The sequence below is a fragment of the Mobula hypostoma genome, chromosome 1 (assembly GCF_963921235.1).
Source record: "Mobula hypostoma chromosome 1, sMobHyp1.1, whole genome shotgun sequence".
Classification (NCBI taxonomy): Eukaryota; Metazoa; Chordata; class Chondrichthyes; order Myliobatiformes; family Myliobatidae; genus Mobula; species Mobula hypostoma.
The window spans coordinates 11,440,185-11,465,024 of record NC_086097.1 but is presented as its reverse complement, the minus strand read 5'-3'; the positions used below and the strand labels follow the sequence as shown (position 1 = coordinate 11,465,024).

The 24,840-nt window shown below is 41.3% G+C and overlaps 1 protein-coding gene across 2 annotated transcripts in view; it reads right to left on the bottom strand.

Moving 5' to 3' along the window:
- Nucleotides 1–19,657, bottom strand: part of vrk1 (VRK serine/threonine kinase 1) — a 92,344-nt gene extending 72,687 nt beyond the window's left edge. The window contains exons 1-4 of one of the 2 annotated variants that reach the window (XM_063043618.1): nucleotides 19,428–19,657; nucleotides 11,104–11,131; nucleotides 10,633–10,792; nucleotides 5,129–5,184 (exon numbers count right to left, since the gene is read on the bottom strand). In XM_063043618.1, the coding sequence (XP_062899688.1) occupies nucleotides 5,129–5,184; nucleotides 10,633–10,792; nucleotides 11,104–11,131; nucleotides 19,428–19,465 (282 nt within the window). In that variant the 5' untranslated portion in view covers nucleotides 19,466–19,657. The remainder of the gene's footprint in view (nucleotides 1–5,128; nucleotides 5,185–10,632; nucleotides 10,793–11,103; nucleotides 11,132–19,427) is intronic. The other variant, XM_063043625.1, reaches the window with a different exon arrangement.
- Nucleotides 19,658–24,840: the final 5,183 nt, after the last annotated feature.

The window sequence follows — 24,840 nt, the reverse complement described above, 5'->3', positions numbered from 1 at the left end:
CACGCAAGTGCTCTCGGCAGAAACACTCTCTCCAGTAACCTTTAAGCTATGAAGCTGCCAAATCATACCAAATAACACAGAAAAATACACAGCCTAGTAGAAATAATAAATGTACAGTGTAGTATCGCTTACCGGAATAGGGAAGACAGCATTGAGCACACTGATGATGGTTTGTTAGGCTGAGTTGGAGGTTGGGGTGGTGCTGTGGCCCCCACCCTCCAGGCCGCTAACCGATACCGATCCACGAAGCATGCAGGGATACAGCGGTAGCCAGAACGCACCCAGCACAACTTTAAGAAAAAAGCTGAAATAAACAAGCTAATCGGTAATCACCTCTGATCTGGGCCGACATTTACGTGCTGGGCGACACCTAATTAATTAGCTTGTTTATTTCAGCTTTTTTTCTTAAAGATGTGCTGGGTGCCTCCTGGCTACCGCTGCATTCTCCGCGAATCGGTATCTGTCCGCGGCCCGGGGGTTGGGGTGGTGGGACACTGAGTTGTTGTCTGTTTCCATTAGGGCAGGCAGGTCATCTTCTTCTATGTCTGCCTGCCTCAATGTCGAAGGTCAAGGTTCGTCGTCTGCTGTGGCTGATGTAGAAGGCTTGAAAAACGATAGTATGCTTGACTGCTAGCCTCGCGCATTTCTCTTTCATACAGTTCTTTGTAAGCACTCAAACCATCTTGCAAATATACCCTAAACCGACGTACCCTTTCGAAATTAAAGTCATACTTTATCATTGCAGCAAAAATCTCACGCAGTTGCTTCACGTTCAGTTCCTGGACGACTTCACTTTTGGTCCGTTCGCTACTGCATTCGGTTTCAATTGTTATCCTTTCCTCTTCCAATTGCATCAGCTCTTCAACTATTAGTTCTTGGTCATGGGATGCCAAAACCTCTTCAACATCATCTTCGTCAACTTCCACAAGCCAAACTCACTTTGTCCTTGCTTCGTTCACCACGACCAAAACGCTTAATTATGTCTAGTTTTATGCTAAGTGTAACACCCTTAGGAACTTTTTTAGGCTTTTCCGATACCTTAGAACTCATCTTGCTAACAGCTGCTCACAGGCACGTGTTTAAGCAATGCCGGCTAGAATGCAGTTCTGGGGGAGAAGCTTGGCTGCTCGGGGCGCGTGCTGCCTTTTATCGTAACAGTGAAAACACCTCCTGTAGGTCTTTCGTAACAGTGAGGTTTCGTAAAGCAAACGTTCGAAAAGCGAGGGACACCTGTATCTCCATTGAATGTAGATTCTAAGATTTTTTTCTAAAATATTAGCAACTAGGTTGGAGAAGGTATTACCTCAAATTATCTCTGTGGACCAGAGTGGATTTATTAAAAACCGTTATTCATCTTTTAATATTAGGAGATTAATGAATATTATTTATACTCCATCACTTACTAGTCCAGGATGTGTTCTTTCACAAGATGCCGAGAAAGTTTTTGACAGAGTTGAATGGCCATATTTATTTACTGTGCTTGAGAAATTTAATTTTAGCCCAATATTTATATCTTGGATTAAATTGATATATTATACCCCTGTAGCTTCAGTTTTTACCAATAATCAAAAATCTCCCTTTTTACGTTTATTTCGGGGTACTAGGCAGGGATGTCCTCTTAGTCCATTATTATTTGATATTGCCCTTGAACCTTTAGCAATTGCTATTCGAGATTCATCTGACATTCTTGGTATTACCTGTGTGAATGAAATACATAAGGTATCATTATATGCAGACAATTTTCTATTATATATTTCTAACCCTGAGAAATCCATTCATGCTGTTTTATCTTTGTTAGCTCAGTTTAGTAATTTTTCTGATTATAAATTAAACCTTAATAAGAGTGATCTATTTCCTCCAAATATGCAGGTTCCAATTTATGGAGGTTTACCATTTAAATTGGTTACCGATTTCTTTACATACAAAAAAGCATAAGGATTTACTTAAGGCTAATCTTTTACCTTTAATTGATCAGATTAAACTTTTGTTTACTAAGTGGTCACCAATGTCTCTGTCATTGATAGGTTGGATTAATGCTATCAAGATGATTATTTTACCTAAATTTTTATATTTATTTCAAGCGGTGTCAGTTTTTATACCAAAATCCTTTTTTGACCAGGTTGATTCTAAAATCTCTTCATATATATGGCAGAATAAAAATCCCAGGATAGGTAAAAGATACTTACAGAAATTTAAATAGGAGGGGGGTCTGGCATTTTAGATTTTATTATTGGGCAATTAATATTAGATATTTAAATTTTGGTCATGGGACTTGGACAGAACTTCAAGTCCACATTGGGTAAATCTTGAATGTAAACCTTTACAAGGGTTTTCATTGGGTTCTATTTTAGGGACCTTGCTTCCCCTTTCTCTTTCTAAATTGCATAAACAAATGGTTAACCCAATAGTAAAACATACTTTACGAATATGGTTTCAATTTCGAAAATTTTTTTGGTTGAATCAATTTATTTTTGCAAGTCCTATTATATCTAATTTGTTTTTTCAATCCTCTATCATGGATCAAGCCTATTTGGCTTGGAAAACTACAGGTATACCAAGATTTTGTGATCTATTTTTGGATAATTGTTTCATGTCTTTTGAACAGGAACAGTTATCTAACAAATACAATTTGCCTAGATCCCGTTTCTTTAGATATTTACAGATTATAAATTTTTTAAATACTGTTCTTCCTACCTTTCCGAATTTATATTCATCGGATATTCTGGGGAAAATCTTAGGTTTAAATCCTTTTCAGAAAGGTGTAACAGCAAACATTTATAATCTAATTATGAAAATGCGTCCAGACATATCTAATAAAGTTAAGACCGATTGGGAAAAGGAACTTAAGATTACTTTATCTATTTAACCAATTTCCCCCGGGATCAATAAAATATGACTATGACAAATGGGAAAAAATTCTTCAGTTAGTTAATTCATCCTCTATATATGCTCAACATGCGTTGATACAGTTTAAAGTAGTGCATAGGGTTCATATGTCCAAGGATAAATTAGCTCGTTATTACTCTCATATAAATCCTATATGTGATAGACGTCATTCCGAAATATCTTCTTTAACTCATATGTTTTGGTCAAGTCCTCTTTTTAAAAAATACTGGAAAGATATCTTTGATATTATTTCAACTGTTTTGAGTATTGATTTACAACCCCACCCTATTACTGCAATTTTTGGTTTACCAATGATAGAACCAAATGTTTTAACATCTTCAGCTTGTCAGACGATTGCATTTCTTACACTAATGGCCAGAAGATCCGTTTTGCTGAATTGGAAAGAGATCAATCCCCCCACCACATTTCATGCTTTTTCAAATTTAATAGAGGGATCATAAATAACACTCTAATTTTTTCTAAATTTAAACACAACATAGTTTGAGAGAACCAAAGACTTGGAGGCCATTTATTCAATACTTTCATATGATGTAATTTGACCTTTTCCAAAATTACTCTATTTCGTTTTAGTATATGTTAAGGACAGCGGAGTTAATGACACTAATGGTTCTTTTTTTTAATGTTTCACAACAGCCCATGTCTTTTTTTTTGTAGCTTAGTTGGTCTATTTTGTAGATTAGTGTTTTTTTTGGGAGGGGTATTTTTTTTTCCCATTTTCATGTTAATTTGTCTATATTTGATCCTGTAAGATTGGGAGATTTAATATCCATGTATTAACTGGGTTTATACTTATATATAATAATTACAATAACGTAATCCCAATAACTTTGTATGATTACTATGTTATGTTAATTTTTATCATTACGATACTAATAAAAAATTGAAAAAGAATTGGAGAAATCAATGTTCAAAACTTATGTGACATTATCAATGAAATGTAGTAGTCCAAGGCAGTCAACAACCAACATCAAAGTTTAGGAGTACTGGACCATCCGTAAAACTAGAAACAATTTAACATTTCACATCAATGGAATTGTTTTTTTAAATGGCAAAACATCAGCAAACTGGTTTTTAAGAGAAGTGAATTACAAGGGAATTTCCTTGAAAGTGGCATGACAGGCAAACAGGGTCAGAAAGAAAGCTTTTGGCACATTGACCTTCAAAAATCAAAGTATTGAGCACAGGAGTTGAGATGTTATATTGAAGTTGTATAAGACATTGGTGAGGCCTAATTTGGAGTATTGTGTCCAGTTTTGGTCACCTACCTACAGATAAGATGCAAATAATACTGCAAGAGTGCAGAGAAAATTTACCAGGATGTTGCCAGGAGGTTGAATAGGTTCGGATTTTATTCCCTAGAACGTAGAGATTAGGTATACAAAATTATGAGGGGTGTACATAGGCCAAAAATGAAAGCAGGCTTTTTTCACTGAAGTTGGGTGAGATTACAATGGTGATGTGTTAAAGGTGAAAGATGAAATGCATAAGGGGAACATGAGAGTTGAATAACTTCTCTGAGAGGGTGGTAAAGTGTGGAACGAGCTTCCAAAGCAAGTGGTGGATGCAGGGTCGATTTCAACACTTACGAGAAATTTGGATAAGTACATGGATGAGAGGAGTATGGCGGGCTGTGGTCCAAGAGCAGGTCAACGGGACTAGGCATTTTAATGGTTTGGAACAGACTAGATGGACTGAAGGGCCTGTTTCTGTGCTGTAGTGTTCTATGATTCTAGGGACAAGAATGCACTACTAGGGTTTAGTAGTAAAGGCATATTGGAGGCAAATGCTGGCAACAAATCCTATCCAAATAAGTGGAAAGAGGAAACACTACATTCACGTAGTTACTCTTTTTAGTGTCTGTTAAAGTCCCAAGTTATACATTTTATCCTGTAGAACAGAAACAGATGAATATATACAAATAAACCTGCCCCAAAAAAACATAAATGAGGTCTTATAGGAGACATCAAACATTCTAAACTGAACAACTACATACAATTTATAAACCAAGTTACTTGACTTTAAGCTAGCCAGGTAGGCTGCAGGACATTTTCAGAGGCATAAATATAGTCCAGATCACTCAAAACAGTTTAGATTATGGTGGTTAACTGGCTAGAAATGGGCATTCAAGGAAAATGCCTGAATTTTGTGTTACCAGTGCGTTTCAATTCAATTCATTTAACACAAGTTAACATTAAAAAGATCTAAATTTTCTTGTACTTACCACTTTAATGACATATGAAGCACCATTGCCAACTGTCTTGACTGAATTTTCATCAGCTAAAACAAAATTAAAATATAAATTTAATAAGTCAATTAAAATATTAACTCCAACATTTGTCAACACCCATTTTAAAAAATGCACATACTATGAAAGAGTAAATTCAGCTGTTTTATGGAACCATTCTTAAGGAAATGAAACAGGATTAAGATAGAGTGGGCTTAAGATCACATGACTTCCATGCTTATTTTCATGGTTTTATTATTATTATTTTCATGTTTGAAATTTATCCCATTATAGAGCACTTTGAACTACATTGTCTGTATGAAAAATGCTCTATCAAAGAGTTATTATTATGACTAGTAATGGAGTGACATAGTTAACCCTCAATGGTAGACTCAGGAAATAATTGAATCAAAATCCAAATTGGAAGCTCCAAATGCTGAAAACTATACAAAAGCAGAACAAATTGAATCTTTAGATGCACAAAGTTCACCAGTAACCTGCTGGGCTAGAGTACTTACGTTTTGCTTTTGCTCCTAAGTGGCCAGGTTCATTGAGATTAGATTTATTGGAATATATCCCCAAGTCGTTTGTCACATCCAAAAAACATTGGATACATAGTAATTTTCTATCAATACAACACATGCCTAACCAGAATAATTTAGAGATGAATAGGCTTTTATAAATTTGGTCTACTGTACCAAATTTCTCCATACCTCCTATAAATCATATATACTCTATTTATAAATAGCCTTATATCCCCCTACTTCTGATATAAAATGATTATTAATTACATTCATATGCACATAGGGAATGAGTGACTTTCATAGGAATGGTTTTATTCACTGGATGAACACACCTTTATGCCCTATACACTTCAATTCTCATTTGATAATATATATGAGCATATGTTAATTTTCACCACGAATGCTTCTATAGAGAACTCTCCATAACAAAGTTTCCCGCGATTAATGCAAACTCACAGTTAATTAATACAGGCTATATATATGCAAGTTACAAAATAATGCATGTACTGCAAAATAAAAAGTGCAAATTGAAAGCATAAGACATCATGAATTAATTCATAGTTCAATTCCAATGTAAAACACTGAGATCAAACTGACTAATGGATGGTGAACATGTGCAACAAATGCAATCCATAAAAAATTACAAACAGATGCAACAAAGATCAAAATGTTACGTCCTGATAAATCTTTGCTTTACAGGACAGTGATGAACAGAATATTGAGCTGGCTGCACTTTGAAATTTATCACGTTTTCTCAAAATTCAATTGTTTAATGTCATTTCTAGCACACATAACGTAGAATAAAATAATTGTTTCTCTGGATGGAAGTGGTGCTGGATGTGTTGGAAGATGTCCATGAAGACATCAGTGAGCTGGTCTGCACACTCCTTAAGTACTCAGCCTAATCTAATTTAGATAATACTACACAAATACAGAGTACACATATATATATATATATATAGCTAGGCTGCCCAAGACTTTTGCACAGTACCATATTTGCATGTGATGGGATGAAACAATGTTGGGAATGGTGAGGGTGTAGTGCTGCAGGAGAAGCGTGTGGCAGGTGGCAGAGGACTGCCAAGGTGGGGGCGGGTGGCGCAGGAGCAAAAGCATGAGCAGACACACCTAGCCCTGAGACACCTGACAAGGTGATTTGTTTCCAAACAATTGGTTGACTGATTATTATAGAACATCTCTCTGGTGCTTCCTGCTCCCTCCCCTCTCCCTGCCCCTTTTCCCACTCTCAGTCCACAAGAGACCTATATAGTTACTACCCCTCAACCATCAGCCTCTTGAACAAAATGGGATAACATCACTCATTTAAGCACTCTTATCATTTTAAGCTCATTATTTATTGCTATTTATTTACATCTGTATTTGCACAGTTTGTTGTCTATTGATCCTGTTTACAGGTACTATTCTATATTCTTGCTAAATATGCCAGCAGAAAAAAAGAATCTCGGGGTTGTATGTACTCTGATAATAAATTTTACTTTGACACATCAGATCAGGTTTATCATCACTCACATAGGCCATGAAATTTGTTTTTTGTGGCAGCAGTAGTGTGCAAAAGTCTTAGGCAGCTTAACCAGAGACATGTGCTTAGATCGTGTCTAACAAGCCTGATTGAGGTGGTGACCAGGCATATAGATGAGGGTAGTGCAGTGGATGTGATCTATATGGATTTTAGTAAGGCATTTGACAAGGTTCCACATGGACTTTTACACAGTACTTTATAAAGATTGATCATACGCCCTTGAAGTGATACTAGGCACAGGAGTGTCTGTATGTAAGATGACTGACAGGAAATGATAAAGTAGTGATGGTACAGGGAGGGGCTGGATATGTTGAAGATGTCTGTGAAGACATCAGTGAGCTGGTGTGCAAACTCCCCGGGTACTCAGCCTAAGCTAATATTGCATACACAAGGGAAGAGAACTTGATCCAAATTAAGATATCTTTCCTCAAGTGAAATGCAGTAACATAAAACAAAATATAATGATGTATACATGTTTTCTCAAGTTTCACAAACCAAACCAAAAATCAGAAATTCAGATGGGAATCTTGACAACACATTGAACAATCCTTTGGGTGAATTGTTCTGACAACAAGCACCATTTCACTTGTATTTATTTCCTTTCCTAGAGATGTATACTTGAGCTATAGTTCCAGCAGTTCTCCAGTGTCCCATCCAAGTGACTATGTACATGCCAAAATGAAATGTCAACAGGCTTTTCAATCCCTAGGGTCAGCAATGAATGTGGCAAAACGATACTTACAAGCAAATGCACCTCCCAATTAAAACGTGCTTTAATAATATCTCTTGATTTTGTACATATATTTACAAACCACCAGATTTATTAACCAATACTTGGGTTACAACCCAGCTCCCCAAACATGCTTAATTAAGTAGGCTCAAAGTTTCACAAGGATGTTGCCATCAGGAAGGAGGTACAGGAGCTTCAGAACACACACCACCAGGTTCAGGAACAATTAAATCAGCCATCAAGCTCTTGAACCAGTAGGGATAACTTCTCTCACCCTATCACTAAACTGTTACTACAACTTATGAACTCATTGTCAAAGACTCTTCATCTTATGTTTGACATTTATTGTTTATTTTTTTATTTTTGTATTTTTATAGTTTGTCATCTTTGGCACATTGGTTGTTTGTCTGTCTTGTTATGTGCAGTTTTTCATTGACTCTATGGTGTTTCTTTGTATTTACTGTGAATGCCAGCATATATTTTCTCTGATAAAAAATTTACTTTGAACATTGAAAGAGATTGAGGGGTGATCTTACAAAGGTTCATATATATAAAATAATATTGGATATAGAAGGTCAGTCCTTGACTGAGAGAGTCTAAAACCAGAGGGTTTAGGTTTAAGTCAAAAGAGAAAAGGCTCTTAAAGAGGACCTGGAGAGAGGATGCCGGGGGGTGGAGTCACAGTCTTCTGCTCAGAGGATGGTAGGTATATGGAGTGAGCTGCCAACAGAAATGGTAGGGGTGGGTACAACTACTTTGCTTAAAAGACTTTTGGACAGGTTCATAGATAGAGAGGATTCAGAGGGATATGGGCCAAATGCAGACAAATACAGCGGGAAGGCACCTTAAACTAGTCTAAAAATGCATCAAATTCAACCCACAAAGGTGACAATTAAATTAGTTCCTTTGTCAGTTGGACATAAAACTGATTTTATACCCCAGTTTTGCTTTCACTTGCCTATTTATTTTACATTAACAAGAACACAAGTATACAAATTAAACTGACCCTTGTATAATTTCAAAAGGTTGAACAACTACATTTAACTGTGTGATACATTTCAGATAATGGATGTATAATTACAATGATTTACAAGGATACAAGCAGTTCGTAAAATTCGAAGTTTGTGTTTAAAAACTTCAGAATGTTTGTTGATGCACAATATGTACTTACAGTACTATGTCTTAAAATGAAATTGACACCCCAATCTTCCAAGGTTTAGAGATTTAGAATATTGAACGTAGAATAGTACAACACAGTACAGGTCCTTTGGCCAACCTTTTAAACCACTGCAAGATTAATCTAACCCTTCCCTCCTACATAGATCTCCATTTTTCTTTTATCCATGTGCCTATCTAACAGCCTCTCCAACACTCCCCCTAAACTTTCATCCACAATCACCATAAATTTTTACCCTCTTGTATGAGTCTCTTCCAGCCTGGGAAAAAGTTGCTGGTTGTCCACTCCATCTACAGTATGCCTCCTAACATCTTATACGCCTCCATCAAGTCAACTATCATCCTTCTTCGCTATGGAGAGAAAAGCCCTAGCTTGCTCAATCTAGCCTCATAAGACATGCTCTCTAATACAGGCAGCATCCTATTAAATCTCCTCTGCACCCTCACTACAGCTTCCACATCCATTCTATAATGAGGCAACCAGAACTGAACACAAACTCTAAGTGTGATCTAATCAGAGGTCACAGAGTTGCGACATTACTTCGCAGATCTTGAACTCAATCCCCTGACTAACGAAGGACAATACACCATACGCTTTCTTAACTACCCTATCAACTTGCACTGCAACTTAGAGACTCATGGACGTGCACCACAAATTTCTCTGTTCCTCTACACTGCTAAGAATACTGCCATTAACCCTGCATTTCCTCCTCAAATTCAACCATCTAAAATGAATCCCTTCACACTTTTCTGGATAAATTCCATCTGCCAATCCTCAGCCTAGCTTTTCAATGGAATAACCTTCTACACTATCCACAACACCTCCAACCTTTGTGTTATACACAGATTTACTAATCCACCCATCACATTCTCATCCAAGTCATTTAGAAAAAGCACAAGGAGCAGGGATCTCAAAACAATTCCGTGCAGAACAGCACTGGTCAATGACCACCAAACAGAATATGCTCTATCTACAACCACCCTCTGTCTTCTGTGGGCAAGCCAATTCTGAATCCATGCAACTAAATTTCTCTGGACCCATATCTCCTGACTTTCTCTAGGAGTCATGGGAAACCTTGAACACCTTACTAAATTCCATATACACATCATTGCTCTGCCTTTAATTTGATTTGAATCACTTCCTGGAAGAATTGAATCAAGCTCATGAGTCACGGCCTGCCCCTCACAAAGCCATGCTGACTATCCCTAATCAGACTACATTTCTCCAAATGTTCATAATTCCTGTTTCTAAGAAATCTTTCTAGTAGTTTGCCGACCACTAATGTAAGACTCACTGGTCTAAAATTCCCAAGATTATCCATATTACCTTCCTTGAACAAAGGAATAACATTTGCCACCCTCTAATCTTCTAGTCCTACTGTAGCCAGTGAGGAAGCAAAAAAAAACATCGCCAAAGACACAATATTTTCTCTTGCTTCCCGAAAGAAACCAGGGAACATAGTCCATCTGTCATCCCAATAGTACTCTTTACTTTGGATCATTACATACGCACCATGGTCTGTGTACTTACCCAGGTACAAGAGCCCAAATCCACCTTTCCCAATCGGCTTCCCAATTTTCCATTGCTTTTTTCCAGTGTCAGTCATCACTTCTCCTGGTTTGAGTTCCTCTGCCATTTTTCGTTTGGGTGGAGCCCTTGCCCGGGCCTTTACAACACTTTTGGGAGGCATCTGAAAGTTTGGAAATGCATCAACTGAAATGGGCATCTGCTCTCAAACAACTACAATGCAGAAAAATAACATCAATATATTCTCATCCACAGAATAATTGGAGATGCTGAGAATTACCATTGAAAAATTGTCAAAAGTATGCCTTTTAGTGATACCATTAATGTACTACAAATGTAGATTTTCTGCACATTCCTGTGATTATATATTATTCCTGGGCCAAGATGCAATTTAGAGCACCTCCTTAAGTTAGTCACATTGTCAACAGGTACCACATTAGACTCTCAGATGTAATACTATGCAATTTTCCCTACCTTGAGCGGTGTCAATTTACACTTCTTCCTGAAGCAGGAATCAAAGAAAAAGAAACATATTTTACGGCATTGTAATAGGAAATCTATCATCAATGAAATACAAAGCAAAGAACTTGCATTTACATAGCATCTTCAACAGTTTTTGATCATTCCAGAGTTTTGTAACCAGAAGTTTATCATTAAGGTATATTGCCTACTAAAAGGTTAACACATACTAAGATCTTAGACTCAGAATAAAAGGACACCCACTTAGAACAGACGAGGAGGAATTTTAGTCAGACGGTGGTGAATCTGTGGAATTCCTAGCCAAAGACAGATGTGGAGGCCAAATCATTGGGTATATTTAAAGCAGAGGCCGATTGGTTCTTGATTAGCCAGAGCATCAAAGGTTATGGGGAGAAGGCAGAAGAATGGGATTGAGAAGGATAATAAATCAGCCACGATGGAATGGCAGAGCAGACCTGAAGAGCTGAACGGCCTATTTCTGCTTCTATATCTTAAGGTCTAAAAATACTAAGAGCAAGATAAGAATTGACTAAGTAATCAATGGTGATAGAAATTCAAAGTAACTGCAGATACAGGAAATTCAAAATGAAACAGGAAATGCAGATACTTTGAAGCTCATGTATCATCTGTGGAAAGAGATAACATTTCAATCAAAACATGGAACATTTAATTAGTCTCCTTCCACAGATACCAAAATACTGTGCGACAAAAGTTTCCATTATTCCAATTAAATGCTCCTGTACTTTTCTAAATGGCACTGCACTGGAGGGTGGCAGAGTGGAGATACGCCTCTACCAAAGGAGAAGTAAGGCTCTTCTTCCCTCCTAGCCTGCAGATCACCCTTGGGCAAGGTGTAGCACCTGCTTAGACCACTGATCAGGGTCACGTGAAGCCACAGGAGCAGGTGGTGGATGGTCCTATGACCATCTGGTGCATATCACAAGTCCTGGTTATGCGACCACTGACACCAGGCAGACAATCTCTTAAGAGTAATGATAACGGCTGGGGTCACACATCTTGTAAAGACACTGCACAGAAGAAGGCAATGGCAAGCTACTTCTGTAAAAAATGCCCAGAACCATCATGGTCATGGAAAGTTAAAAGAATCAGATTAAAGTTGGGAGACCATGATGACCCACGTCATATGACACAGCACACAATGATGATGATAATGATGTTGATGCTGATGGTGACTGCACTGAAATGATATCCTAAAGAAATTAAAATTTTTCTTTCTGATTCTCTGGAACATGGTCAGACCAAGTTTAGTGAATTAAAAATTATCTACAGCAACTGCAGTTATCAAAGCCACTTCCTGTATAACCACAGGATTAGAGTTTAAAGGCCTGAGCTTCAGCAATCTCCCTTTCCTTAAATGTAACATTTATCTTTAAAGTGTGCCCTTTATCTTGGTGTTTGTTTCAGCTGCACAGTCCGCAGCCACAAGTATTCTACACACATCACTTTATTAATATAAACTTGGCTAACATCTCCGTGTTGTTTACTGCCATCTTGTTTAAGGTACTTCAAATTATGTTCATTTTAGCCCCAATTCCTCAACAACATAAATCTCCCAGTGCTGCTCTTTCCGAAAGTATATTAAACACCTTGTATGCTTTTCTCTCTTCAAATTCTGCATCCAATCTAGTTCGATACTTAATTCCTTTAAAATGTTATAAACTGTCCAAATTAATTCATTCAGCTTTTTGCCCAACTCATCCCTCCAGTCAGTCAACCATAGTGACCTTTTGAACCTTTTAACATCAGCTTCTTCAAAATATAACATTTTAGAAACTGTTTTCTTCATTTCAAGAATTCTTCCTTCCAAATTAGAAGAAGCTACCTCTGTCCAGAAGCTTAAATAATCCAGGATCTCTAGGGAGTGTAGTAATGTCGAAGGCACCTACTTTAATGCTGTAAAATGAGGTGATCATATCATTGCATGGATGCAAGAGAACAGGAAGAGTGACTTTGGTATCCCGGCCAATTAACTCAGACAGCAGGACACTTGCTTCATTTACGTTTCATCCTGAGTGTCATTACATTATTTACTAGATACTAAATACACACATCTACCTTCCTATTTTTTCTAAATTTTATTTTGAGACACAGCATGGAACAGGCTTTTCCAGCTTAACGAGCTACTCTGCCTACTCCCATCGACCTGCACCCAGACCATAGCCCTCCATACCACTTCCATCCAAGTACCTATCAAAATCTCTCTTAAATGTTGATGTCGAACCAACATCCATCACTTCTGCTGACAGCTTCTTCCACTCTCACCACCCTTTGAGTGAAGAAGCTCCTCATGTTCCCCTTAAAAATTTCATCTTCCTCCCTTAATCCATGTCAAGTTCAATTTCCATTTGCTCCCTTCGGAGTGTAAAATATCCCATTGCAGAGTTCTGGGGGAAAAAACTATATATTATTATATATAGATAGATAACCAGGGTGCCTAGGACTTTTGTACAGCACTGTATTCATCAACATGGAGTGGAGACTGAGTGTGGTGGGAGCAAAGGATGTGGGGAATGGTGAGGGTGGAGGGGTGTGGGACAGGTGGCGGAGAAGGAGTGCCAAGGGCAAGTGGTAGCACAGGTGAAGACACACCCAGCCCTAAGGCACCATGCAAGGTCATTTGATTCTAAATAATTGGTTTATTGATCATTACAGAATGTCTCTCTGGTGCTTCCCACTACCCTCCCCTCTCCCTCCCAACCATGATTTCCCTCTCCCCGCCTCCCTTCCATTGAGTCCACAAGAGAGATCCATATCAGAATCAGGTTTATCACTCACATAAATCAAATTTGTTTTCTGTGGCGGCAGCACAGTGCTATAGATAAAATTATTACAGTACTGTGCAAATATCTCAGGCACCTGAGAAATGTGCCTGAGACTTTTACCCAGTACTGTAACACAATAATTTTTCTTGTTGATAACAGGAGCATTTAAAAAACAATTCTTGGACAATGTTATAATAAGTCGATGGCATCAGAAAAATATCAGCCAAATTTTATGAACATGTAAATTAGGAGCAGCAAGCCATTCACCCTTCAAACTTGCTCTGCAATTCAATGAAATCACACTTTTTCTTATTTCTCTCTAAACTTATTTCCTATAAGCTCACCTCCTGACAGTGGTGATCAACAACACCTGTCCTTTACTAACTTGGAGTATTATCTTGAAACTTTAACAATGGCATTTACAAAAAATACAAGGTGCAACACAGATTTTACAAAAGTGTAAAATCAAAATCTGAGCAACTAGATCACAACTTCATTGTCATAGTTTGTGAAGTTACATAAATACAATTGTTTTGGCAGTCTTGTAATACTTAATGTAACCCATACTAAGAAGGCACATCATTGACCAAAATGATCCAGTGACATTAGTTCCTCAGGTAATCGCAAGTCTAAAAATTGCATTAGAGTTTTTGTACAGTTCAACAAAGCTGGTGCAAATTTCACACAACTTATGCACTGCACCTGAAATGACATCACAACAGTGATGACATGGGAGTCTTTATGTGACACACTTTTATCTTCAAATCACTAATTGCTCACCAAATTAGCAGGCAGAAAGTTACAACAGCATTTTATTGATTTATTTGTTGAGATAGAGTGTGGAATAGGCCCTTCCAGCCCTTCGAGCTTTACCACCCAGTACCCGACAAACCCTGATTTAACCCTCACTTAATCACAGCTCAATTTACAATGATCAATTATGGTATGTCTTTGGACTATTGGGAGGAAACCAGAGCACCAGGGGAAAACCCATGCATTCCACAGGGAGGACGTACAGAGACTCCTTAGAGCATTCTGGAATTGAACTCTGACCTCCGACACCTCAAGCTGTAATAGCGTCATGCTAAATACTAAGCTACCGTGGCATAGTGTAGTTAACAGATGCTATTGACGGGTCCTCATGCAGGATTCCCTAAAGGTGAATTTGCAGGTTGAGTTGGTGGTGAGGAAGGCGAATGTGATGTTAGCATTTATTTTGAGAGGACCAGAATATGAAAACGATATAATGTTCAGGCTTTATAAGGCAATGGTAGGGCCTCACGGAGTACTTGAGCAGTTTTGGGCACTTTATCAAAGAAAGGACGTGCTGACATTGAAGAGGGCTCAGAGGAGGTTCACACAAATGACTCCGGGAATGAAAGGGTTACCATATGAGGTCCGATTGATGGCTCTGGGCCTGTACTTCATGGAATTCAGAAAAATGAGCGGGGATCTTATTGAAATTTAATGAATGTTGAAAGGCTTCGATAAAGCCGATATGGAGAGGTGGGGGAGTCTAGGATCCGAGGTGCAGTCTCAGAATAGAAGACATCCATTTAGGATGATGAGGAGGAATTTCTTTCACCAGAGTGGTGAATCTGTGGAATTCATTGTCACAAGCAGCTGCACTGACCAAGTCACTGGGTATATTTAAGGCAGATGTTGATGGATTGTTGATTAGTCAAGACATGAAGGGATTTGGGGAGAAGGCAGGAGATTGGGGCTGAGTGTGAAATGAATCAGCCATGATGAAATGGTGGAGCAGACTCGATGAGCCAAATGGCCTAATTCTGCTTCTACATCTTATGGTCTTTTAAACAATCATCCAGGAATCCAGGAAACGAACTGGAAGTGACCGTACGTTACTCCAAGGTGGAGATCTTGTTAAAATGAAACATCAATTAGAACAAATCATAGTACACACCATTATTGCCACTAAATTATATTAACTGGTACGTTAGCAGTATATCAGCACTTCTCATCCATTCTAACGACGATGCCCATCTATGCTAATCCCATTTCCCTTTACTCTTTTCTTAATTTTCTATTCAAGTACCTAGCCAAATGTCCTTTAAATGCTGTCATTTATCCTATTTATCGTTCCACATATGCTACATAACCTATTCAGAACTTCCAACCATTTCTGCTTTTATTTCAGATCTACAACATATGCAATATCTTCAGAATCAGAGTTAGATTTATTATCTCTGACATTTGTGGTAAATTTGTTACATGTAAGAGATCCTGCGGATGCCGGAAATTTTGAGTGAATTTCTTCATTGTTATGAAATGTGTTGTTTTGAGGCAGTAGTACATTGCAAGTATGACAATTACTGTAAGATACAAAAAAAAGTGATGGCAAGGAGAAAATTGTTGTTAAAATGTTGAGTTTGGGTCTTCAGGCTATTGTACATCTCCCAGATGGCAGTAACGTGAAGAAGTTATGCCCCAGATGCTGAGGGTCTTTAATGATGGATGACTCCTTCTTGAGGCACTGCTTCCTGTTCCCCTTAAACATAGAATAGGACAGCACATTACAGGCCCTTCGGCCCACAATGTTGTGCCGACCCTAAAACCCTGCCTCCCATACAACCCCCCCCACCTTAAATTCCTCCATATACCTGTCTAAACTTCACTAGGGTATTTGCCTCCACCACTGACTCAGTCAGTGCATTCTACGCACCAACCCCTCTCTGAGTAAAAGACCTTCCTCTATCATCCCCTTTGAACTTCTCACCCCTTAGCTTAAAGCCATGTCCCCTTTGATAGCACGGAGGCAAGGAGTTTTGTGTCTATGAGGGAACTGGTTGAGTCGACAACCTCCTGCAATCTCGTGTCAGCCGGTGCACTGCACCGCACTGGGCTGTGATGCAACCGGTCAGAATACTCTCCATAATCTGTAGAAATTTGTCAGAATCCAAATTTCACCAAAGAGGGCAGCATGGTAGCATGGTGGTTAGCACAATGGTTTACAGTACTAATGAACCCACTTCAGTTCCCAGCGCAGTTTGTAATTTCTCTCCGTGACCATGGAGGTTTTCTCTGGGTGCTCCAGTTTTCTTCCACATTCCAAAGATGGGCTGGGTGGTAGATTAATTGCTCATTGCAAATTGTCCCATGATTAGGCTAGGGTTAAATCGGTGGTTAGCTGGGCAGCATGGCTCAAAGGGCCTATTCTGTGCTGTTTTTCAATAAATAAAATCTCCTCAAACCCCTAATGAAGTAGAACCACTGGCATGCCTCCTTTCTGACTGCATCAGTGTATTGGGTGCAGAATAGATCCTATGAGAGGCTGATATTTAGAAACTTGAAGCTGCTCATCCTTCCTACAACTGACTCTCTTTAATGAGGACTGGTGTGCGTTATTCCAACTTCTATCCTGAAGTCTGAAATCAATTTCTTAGTCTTGCTGATGTTGAGTGCGAGGTTCTCGTTGCGATACCACTCAATCAGCCGAACTATTTCACTCCTGTACAACTCATTGCCATTTAAGACTTCACATTTATCAGCAGCAAACTTATGGATGCCGATTAAGCTGCCTACACCTATGGGTGTAGAGATAGTAGAAGAGTGGGCTAAGCATGCATCTTTCAGGTGTACCTATGTGATGCTCAATAACATCAGTCAGTGAGACGTTATTACTGATCCACAAAGATTGTGCTCTCCTGATGAGGAAGTCGAGGATCCAGAGAGGTACCAGGGCCCACGTTTTGAAGCTTGCCGATTAGTACTAACAGGATGAGAGTGCCCAGCTGTAATCGATAAGGAGCAGTGTGACATGTTACACTGTTGCTTGGGTGTCCCAAAGCTAAGTGAAGAGCCAATGGGATTGTGTCTGCTGTAGACCTACCGAGGTTCCTTAAGTTGAACACGAGAACATTAAAATAGGATCAGGAGTCGGCCATCTGGCCGGTCGAGCCTGCTCCGCCATTCAATAAGATCACGGCTGATCTGACCATGGACTCATTTCCACTGACCTACCTTTCCCTCCATAACCCTTAATTCCCCTACTATGCAAAAGTTTATGTGGCACCTTATTGAACGCCTTCTGGAAATCCAAGTAAATAACGTCCATCTGTTCCTCTCTATTCACTGCACACATTATATTCTTCTGTGTCTGCCTGATTGATCCATTTCTTTCCAGATGCCTCGCTATTTCTTCTTTAGTGATAGCTTCAAGCATTTTCCCGACTACTGATGTCAAACTGGCCTAGTTAGCTGCCTTTTGCCTACATCCTTTTTTGAACAGTGGCGTGACATTCGTCGTCTTCCAATCTGCCAGGACCTGCCCAGAGTCCATAGAATTTTGTTAAGTTATCACCAAAGCCTCTACTATAACATTTGCCATTTCTTTCAGTGCTTTGGGATGCATTCCATCAGGACCAGGGGACTTATCGATCTTCAGACCTACAAGTTTGCTCAGCACTACCTCTTCAGTGATAGCTATTGTATTGAGGTCGTCACCTCCCATCACATCCATAACAATTCTACAGCCGGCATTATAGTGGGGATAAGCTCCCACTACCTATTAAATGCTCCCAATATTGTGTATTCCAAATACACTGCCAACCAAGTCCAGCTCCTGGCCTTCAGGTGTGGATTAGCTACTAAGCACAGTGAAACCATTTGTACTGACAGGAGAAGAGGCAAAGGCTGGTTTACAGGTGCCTCAAAACCAGTCACTCAGGCAGATGGAGCTCATCAGTGCTGGGGATAGCAGCTCATCATGAGCTCAATGCTTACTGGCAACTCCTGCGACGCCACTGGTGCTAAACTGTACCGGCCTCTGCTGCACCTCTGGATTCATCAGCTGCGTGGAGAGGGGGCACCAGCTACACGGGGAATAGCTTGTTCTCCATATCGTACTGTCATGGTTTGCATACACAGCTAGGATGCAGCATCCATGGATGACCATGATCAAAGGAAGACAGTGGCAGTAGGCAAATTACAGCAGGTCTAACTCTAGTCTCCCAAACAGGGAGACCATAAAAGGTTTCTGAAGAGAAAACAGTGTGACACAAATCATATTGGGCATTGCACCTGTTACTGCTGCACAAAGGCAGAGTACGCACGGCCAGGGGGATAGACAGCAAGGGAATGGGGTTAAATACTATATAATAACCTGCTCAAACACCTAACTACCTCTGTTCACTCAAGTGCCACCTCACCCCTTACAACCATGCAAGCCTTACTTTTATTAGCCTTCCTTATATCCCACTCTCAAATAGGTCCCCACCCTTCCCACCCCAAGACCCCCAACATGTCCACCCTAATACCTTTTCTATACATTTCACCCCTACAGGCCCACTCCCAAGCCCCTCCCGATACAATCACTGCCCCCCGATATATCCACCCCACCAAACAGAAATGCCCTTTCCCCTGAAAGTCCATCCTGCCCGGATATCCACCATTTACCGAAAACGTCTGCTCCAAAGATCGCAATACACCCGCCAAGCCTAAAATACTCCCACATACCCCAGTATCATTAACTCTAAAAACTAATGCCCCCGCCGATATTCTCCACTCTGCTCATACCCCGCTTCGGTCCACACCCATCCCATTCCTCCCGGCATATCCACAGTTCTCTGTACCAAGCTTGGGAGGTAATCCTCACGGCCGTCTCTCCGGCGGGGGAAGCTGACCGTACGTTACGAGACACTCAGCCGTCTGTCTACCCGTCCGAATGACAGCCGCCCGCTATTCGTTCGGCGCCTACTTTCTTTCCGTCCAAACTTGGCGCACAAACTCTGACCCTGACCCGCCACCATCCGCACTTCTCATTGGTTAGCTCTGGCTATGTGCAGGCGCTTTGCATTGGTCCGATGCAATCCCACTCACGGCCGCTCGGAGGAAAGGGGCGCTGTCTGACGCAGCTGCCCATCAATTGATACATCTGTAGCATACCAAGGAGCAGATCTATCAGCATCTGTGGAGAGACAAGAGCGTGTTATTGATGAAGGTTTATGATCTTTTTAAATCAGAAAAACATTTGCATGGCTCCTTAGGATTAGCTTAAAAGTTTCAAGGTATTATTACTGAAAAAACAAATACCAAGTTAATTAAGGAGATAGTGGAGTATGTTACAAGCTTAATCAGAGAGTGGTGTATTTGGGGTGTCCAGGGAGGGGTAGCAGACATCCCACCTCTCCCGGAAGTTCCGGGAGTCTCCCGCAAATCGATAGTGGCTCCCTGATGCCCGGAAATTATATACAATATCCTAGAAATAGATTTTTTTTGAGCGGGAGAGCGAGCAGCCTGATTGGTCTCTCTTCGTGCTAAGCGTGGCCACAAGGAAACGATATGAGTCAGCTGCACCTTTCCTCATTCCCTGTCACGCACTGTTGAATGTGAACGCACGCGAGGTCATCAGTCACCCAAGACGTGCAAAGGAATGGGTCCGTGACCCACTTGTGAATGTCCCCGGTGAATCATCCATGTCAGCGCGGGAAAAAGATCAACTCTCTGAGCTTGCAAATGACGGTGGGCTGAAAAGCATGTTTGACATAACATCTCTGCCGGCATTCTGGATCAAAGTCAAGGCTGAATATCCTGAGATAGCCACGAAAGCACTGAAAACATTGCTTCCATTCCAACTTATCTCTGTGAAACGTAGTTTTCTGCAATGAATGCAACGAAAACTAAATTGCGGAATAGACTGGACATAAGGAACCCCTTTCGAGTATCGCTGTCTCCCATCACCCCTCGATGGGACTGTGTTGTTGCAGGGAAACAAGCCCAGGGCTCCCACTGATTCAGCGATATTGGTGTGTTGCAATGATTTTATATGTTCATAGGAGGAAAATATGCGCTGTGTTTAATATCCAAACGTTACTTAAAATATTATGATGCGATTGACTTATCACCTATATTCCGGTTGTGATTAACACCCCAGCCCCCAGTTGGCCGGTCCGCAAGAATATTGTCAATATTAAACTGGTCTGCAGTGCAAAAACAATTGCGGATCCCTGCTAAGTAGACCTATCAGTTTTCTCCGTGGGCGGGCTTTACAGTCGACCTCAAAAATAATGACAGTGTTGCTCTCTGCACTGTTTGCATCAGTGACTTTTCTATTGCCCATGGTGGGTTAAAAGGTGAAAGACATATTGAGGTGAGTTTAACAGGTGTCAGTCATTCATTAGCATAGCTAACGTTATTTAAACTAGCTGGCTGGCTGCTAAGGAGCTACTCCATTGATGTCCTACGTGATGATGCCAAACTCCCTGTAGACTTGCTTAAAGTTGTAATAGAATAAACATGATAATATAATGTAAGTACATATTTAAATGCTACATTTTCTGCATATACCCAACTTGGTTTACAGATTAGAAAAAATCACTAAACAAAGTATTGCATACACCCTTGGAGGTCGATGGGGGGGGTGAGTGGGGTGGTGTTACCTCCCTGAAATGGTGGTGCTACCTTCCTGAAATGAGTTTTTGCAGGGTGAGATGTCTGGGGTAGCACCTCTGGTGAAGGAGCTTGTCATGTCCATTCTGGGGAAGGTCATTCAGATTTGGGCTCCACCAGATACTCACCTTGTACCTGTGGCTCTAAGTAGCTGTTTGCATGCGACAGTTGTTGACACCACTTTGACAGGTGGGCTAAACCAGGTGTGGGTAGCCAGCAGGCCTCCTACCTCGGTGAGAACTTATTTATAGTATAATATTTTGGCTTACGTTCTGTGTGTGATATATGTTGTGTGGGTCCACCATTCTCTAGAGGATGATTAACACAAAATTCTCTGCAGATGCTGGGGTCAAAGCAACACTCACAACACGCTGGAGGAACTCAGCAGGTCGAGCAGCATCCGTGGAAACGATGAGTCGACATTTCGGGCCGGAACCCTTCGTCAGGACTGTAGAGGGAAGGGGCAGAGGCCTTATAAAGAAGGTGGGGGGAGGGTGGAAAGGAGAAGGTCGGTAGGTTCCAGGTGAAAAACCACTAAGGGGAAAGATAAAGGGGTGGGGAAGGGAGGCAGGGAGGTGATAGGCAGGAAAGGTGAAGAAGGAATAAGGGAAAACTCAATGGGTAATAGAAGGAGGCGGAACCATGAGGGAGGAGATAGGCAGCTGGGGGAGGGGGCAGAGTGAAATAGGAATAGAGGAAGGGAGGGGGAGGGAATTACTGGAAGTTGGAGAATTCTATGTTCATACCAAGGGGCTGGAGACTACCTAGACGGTATATGAGGTGTTGCTCCTCCAACCTGAGTTTAGCCTCATCATGGCAGTAGAGGAGGCCACGTATGGACATATCTGAATGGGAATGGGAAACAGAGTTGAAGTGGGTGGCTACCGGGAGATCCTGTCAATGCTGAGCTCGTCAGTTTCGTCGACTTTAATTCAAACTTCCACCCAGCCCTCAAATTCAGTTGGTGTATGTGGAACAGTCTGTGCTCCAAACCTATTCTGGTACTGCTCCCCAACTTTTCCTTCGGTACACTGACGACTACGTTGATGCTGCTTCCTGCACCCATGCCGAGCTCGTCAATTTCATCGACTTTACTTAAAACTTCCACCCAGCCCTCAAATTCACTTGGTCGCTTCTCTCCCCTTTCTCGATCTCTCAGTCTCCATCTCTGGAGACAGACTGTCCACTGACATCTTCTACAAGCCCACTGACTCTCATAACCACCTCGACTATACCTCTTTCCACCCCACCACATGCAAAAATGCCATGACCTATTCCCAGTTCCTCCGTCTCCGCTGCATCTGCTCCCAGGATGAGGCCTTCCGTTCCGGGACATTTCAAATGTCCTCTTTCTTTAAGGATCGTGGTTTCCCTTCTGCTGTCATCAATGATACCCTCACCCGCATCTCCTCCATTTCCCGCACTTCAGCCCTCACCCCATCCTCCTGCCACCACAACAGGGACAGAGTTCCCCTTGTCCTCACCTACCACCCCACCAGCCTTCAGATCCAGCACATTATCCTCTGCAACTTCCGCCACCTTCAACAGGACCCTACCACTAAGCACATCTTTCCCTCTCCACCCCTCTCCACTTTCCGCAGAGATCAGTCCCTCCGCGACTCCCTTATCCACACATCCCTCCCCACGGATCTCCCACCCGGCACTTATCCCTGTAAACGTTAAGTGCTACACCTGTCCCTACACCTCCTCTCTTGCCACCATTCAGGGCCCCAAACAGTCCTTCCAGGTGAGGCAACACTTTACTTTTGAGTCTGTTGGGGTCATCTATTGCATCTGGTACCCCCGTGCGGCCTCCTCTACATCGGTGAAACCCGACGCAGATTGGGGGACTGCTTTGTCAAGCACCTCCACTCCGTCCGCCGCAACAGACAGGATCTCCCAGTAGCCACCCACTTTAACTCTGCTTCCCATTCCCATTCGGATATGTCCATACATGGCCTCCTCTACTGCCATGATGAGGCTAAACTCAGGTTGGAGAAGCAACACCTCATATACTGTCTAGGTAGTCTCCAGCCCCTTAGTATGAACATAGAATTCTCCAACTTCCGGTAATTCCCTCCTCCTCCCTTCCTGTATCCCTATTTCACTCTGCCCCCTCCCCCCAGCTGCCTATCACCTCCCTCATGGTTCCACCTCCTTCTACTACCCATTGTGTTTTCCCCTATTCCTTCTTCACCTTTCCTGCCTATCACCTCCCTGCTTCCCCTCCCCCACCCCTTTATCTTTACCCTTACTGGTTTTTCACCTGGAACCTACCAGCCTTCTCCTTCCCACCCTCCCCCTACCTTCTTTATAGGGCCTCTGCCCCTTCCCTCTACAGTCCTGATGAAGGGTTCCAGCCCGAAACGTCGACTCATCGTTTCCACGGATGCTGCCCGACCTGCTGAGTTCCTCCAGCGTGTCTAGGGGATCATTGTTTGTACATACATAGAGTCGGATGACAATAAACTTGAATTTGATGAGGAAATGCCTGTCCTAGCATGCAAAGTCAGCAGCAGCAGGCTGGGGGGCGGGGGATGAGATCTACAGAGAGATCCAACTGTCAGGAAGGTGGTACTGTAGCGCTTCATGGAGAACGAAAGGCATGCTGAGGCACAGAAATCATTGTCAACCACGACAACCAAGACTCCACTTGTCTGTATCACTGGACCCAGTAGTTGTACACGAAGTGAACAGTACCGCCCCAATCACCACACTGTTTTAAAGGCAAAATAGAAAAACTTTATGTTTATACAGAATATTCCATTTGGTAACTGTGTATGTTTGAACTACTTACTTGCAAGATCAATGGATGAGTTAGGCTGCAGGCCTGTTTCCATACTGTTCAACTCTATGACTCAAGTTACTTATTTACCAAAGGAGCACATCTCAACGGACAAGACACCATCTGGATCTTCAGAGCCAGAGACCAATCCAGCATGGATACAGGAACATCTACCTAATAAGTACACGCCCACTTAATTCCAAACTTCTGCATTCAGCTCATATCCCTCTGAGCCTCGCCCCTCCATGTACCTACCAAGTGTTTCATAAATTACATTATTGTACCTGTTCCAATCACTTCCTCTGGTGGCTCATTCCATATACTCACCACCCTGTGTGTGGAGAATTGCCCCTCCGGTCTCTTTCAGTCTACCCCTCTGACCCTAAATCTGTACCTCCTAGTTTTGATCTCCCCCACCACTGGGAAAAGATTGTTACTGTCCACCTTACTGACACCTCTGATAATTATAAACATTTCTGTAAGGTCGACCCTCATTCTCCTGCGTTCCGAGGAATAAATACCTAGCCTAGCCAACCTCTCTCTATAACTCAGGCACTCTAGTCCTGGTGTCATCCTGCACTGTTTCCAATTTAGCTACATTATTCATATAAAAGGGTGACCACAACTGTACACAGATGTATACAATTGCAACATAATGTCCCAACTCCAATACTCAGTCATAAACATGAGAAAGTCTGCAGATGCTGGAAATCCAAAACACAAAACACAAAACAAATGCAAAGCAACGCACACAAA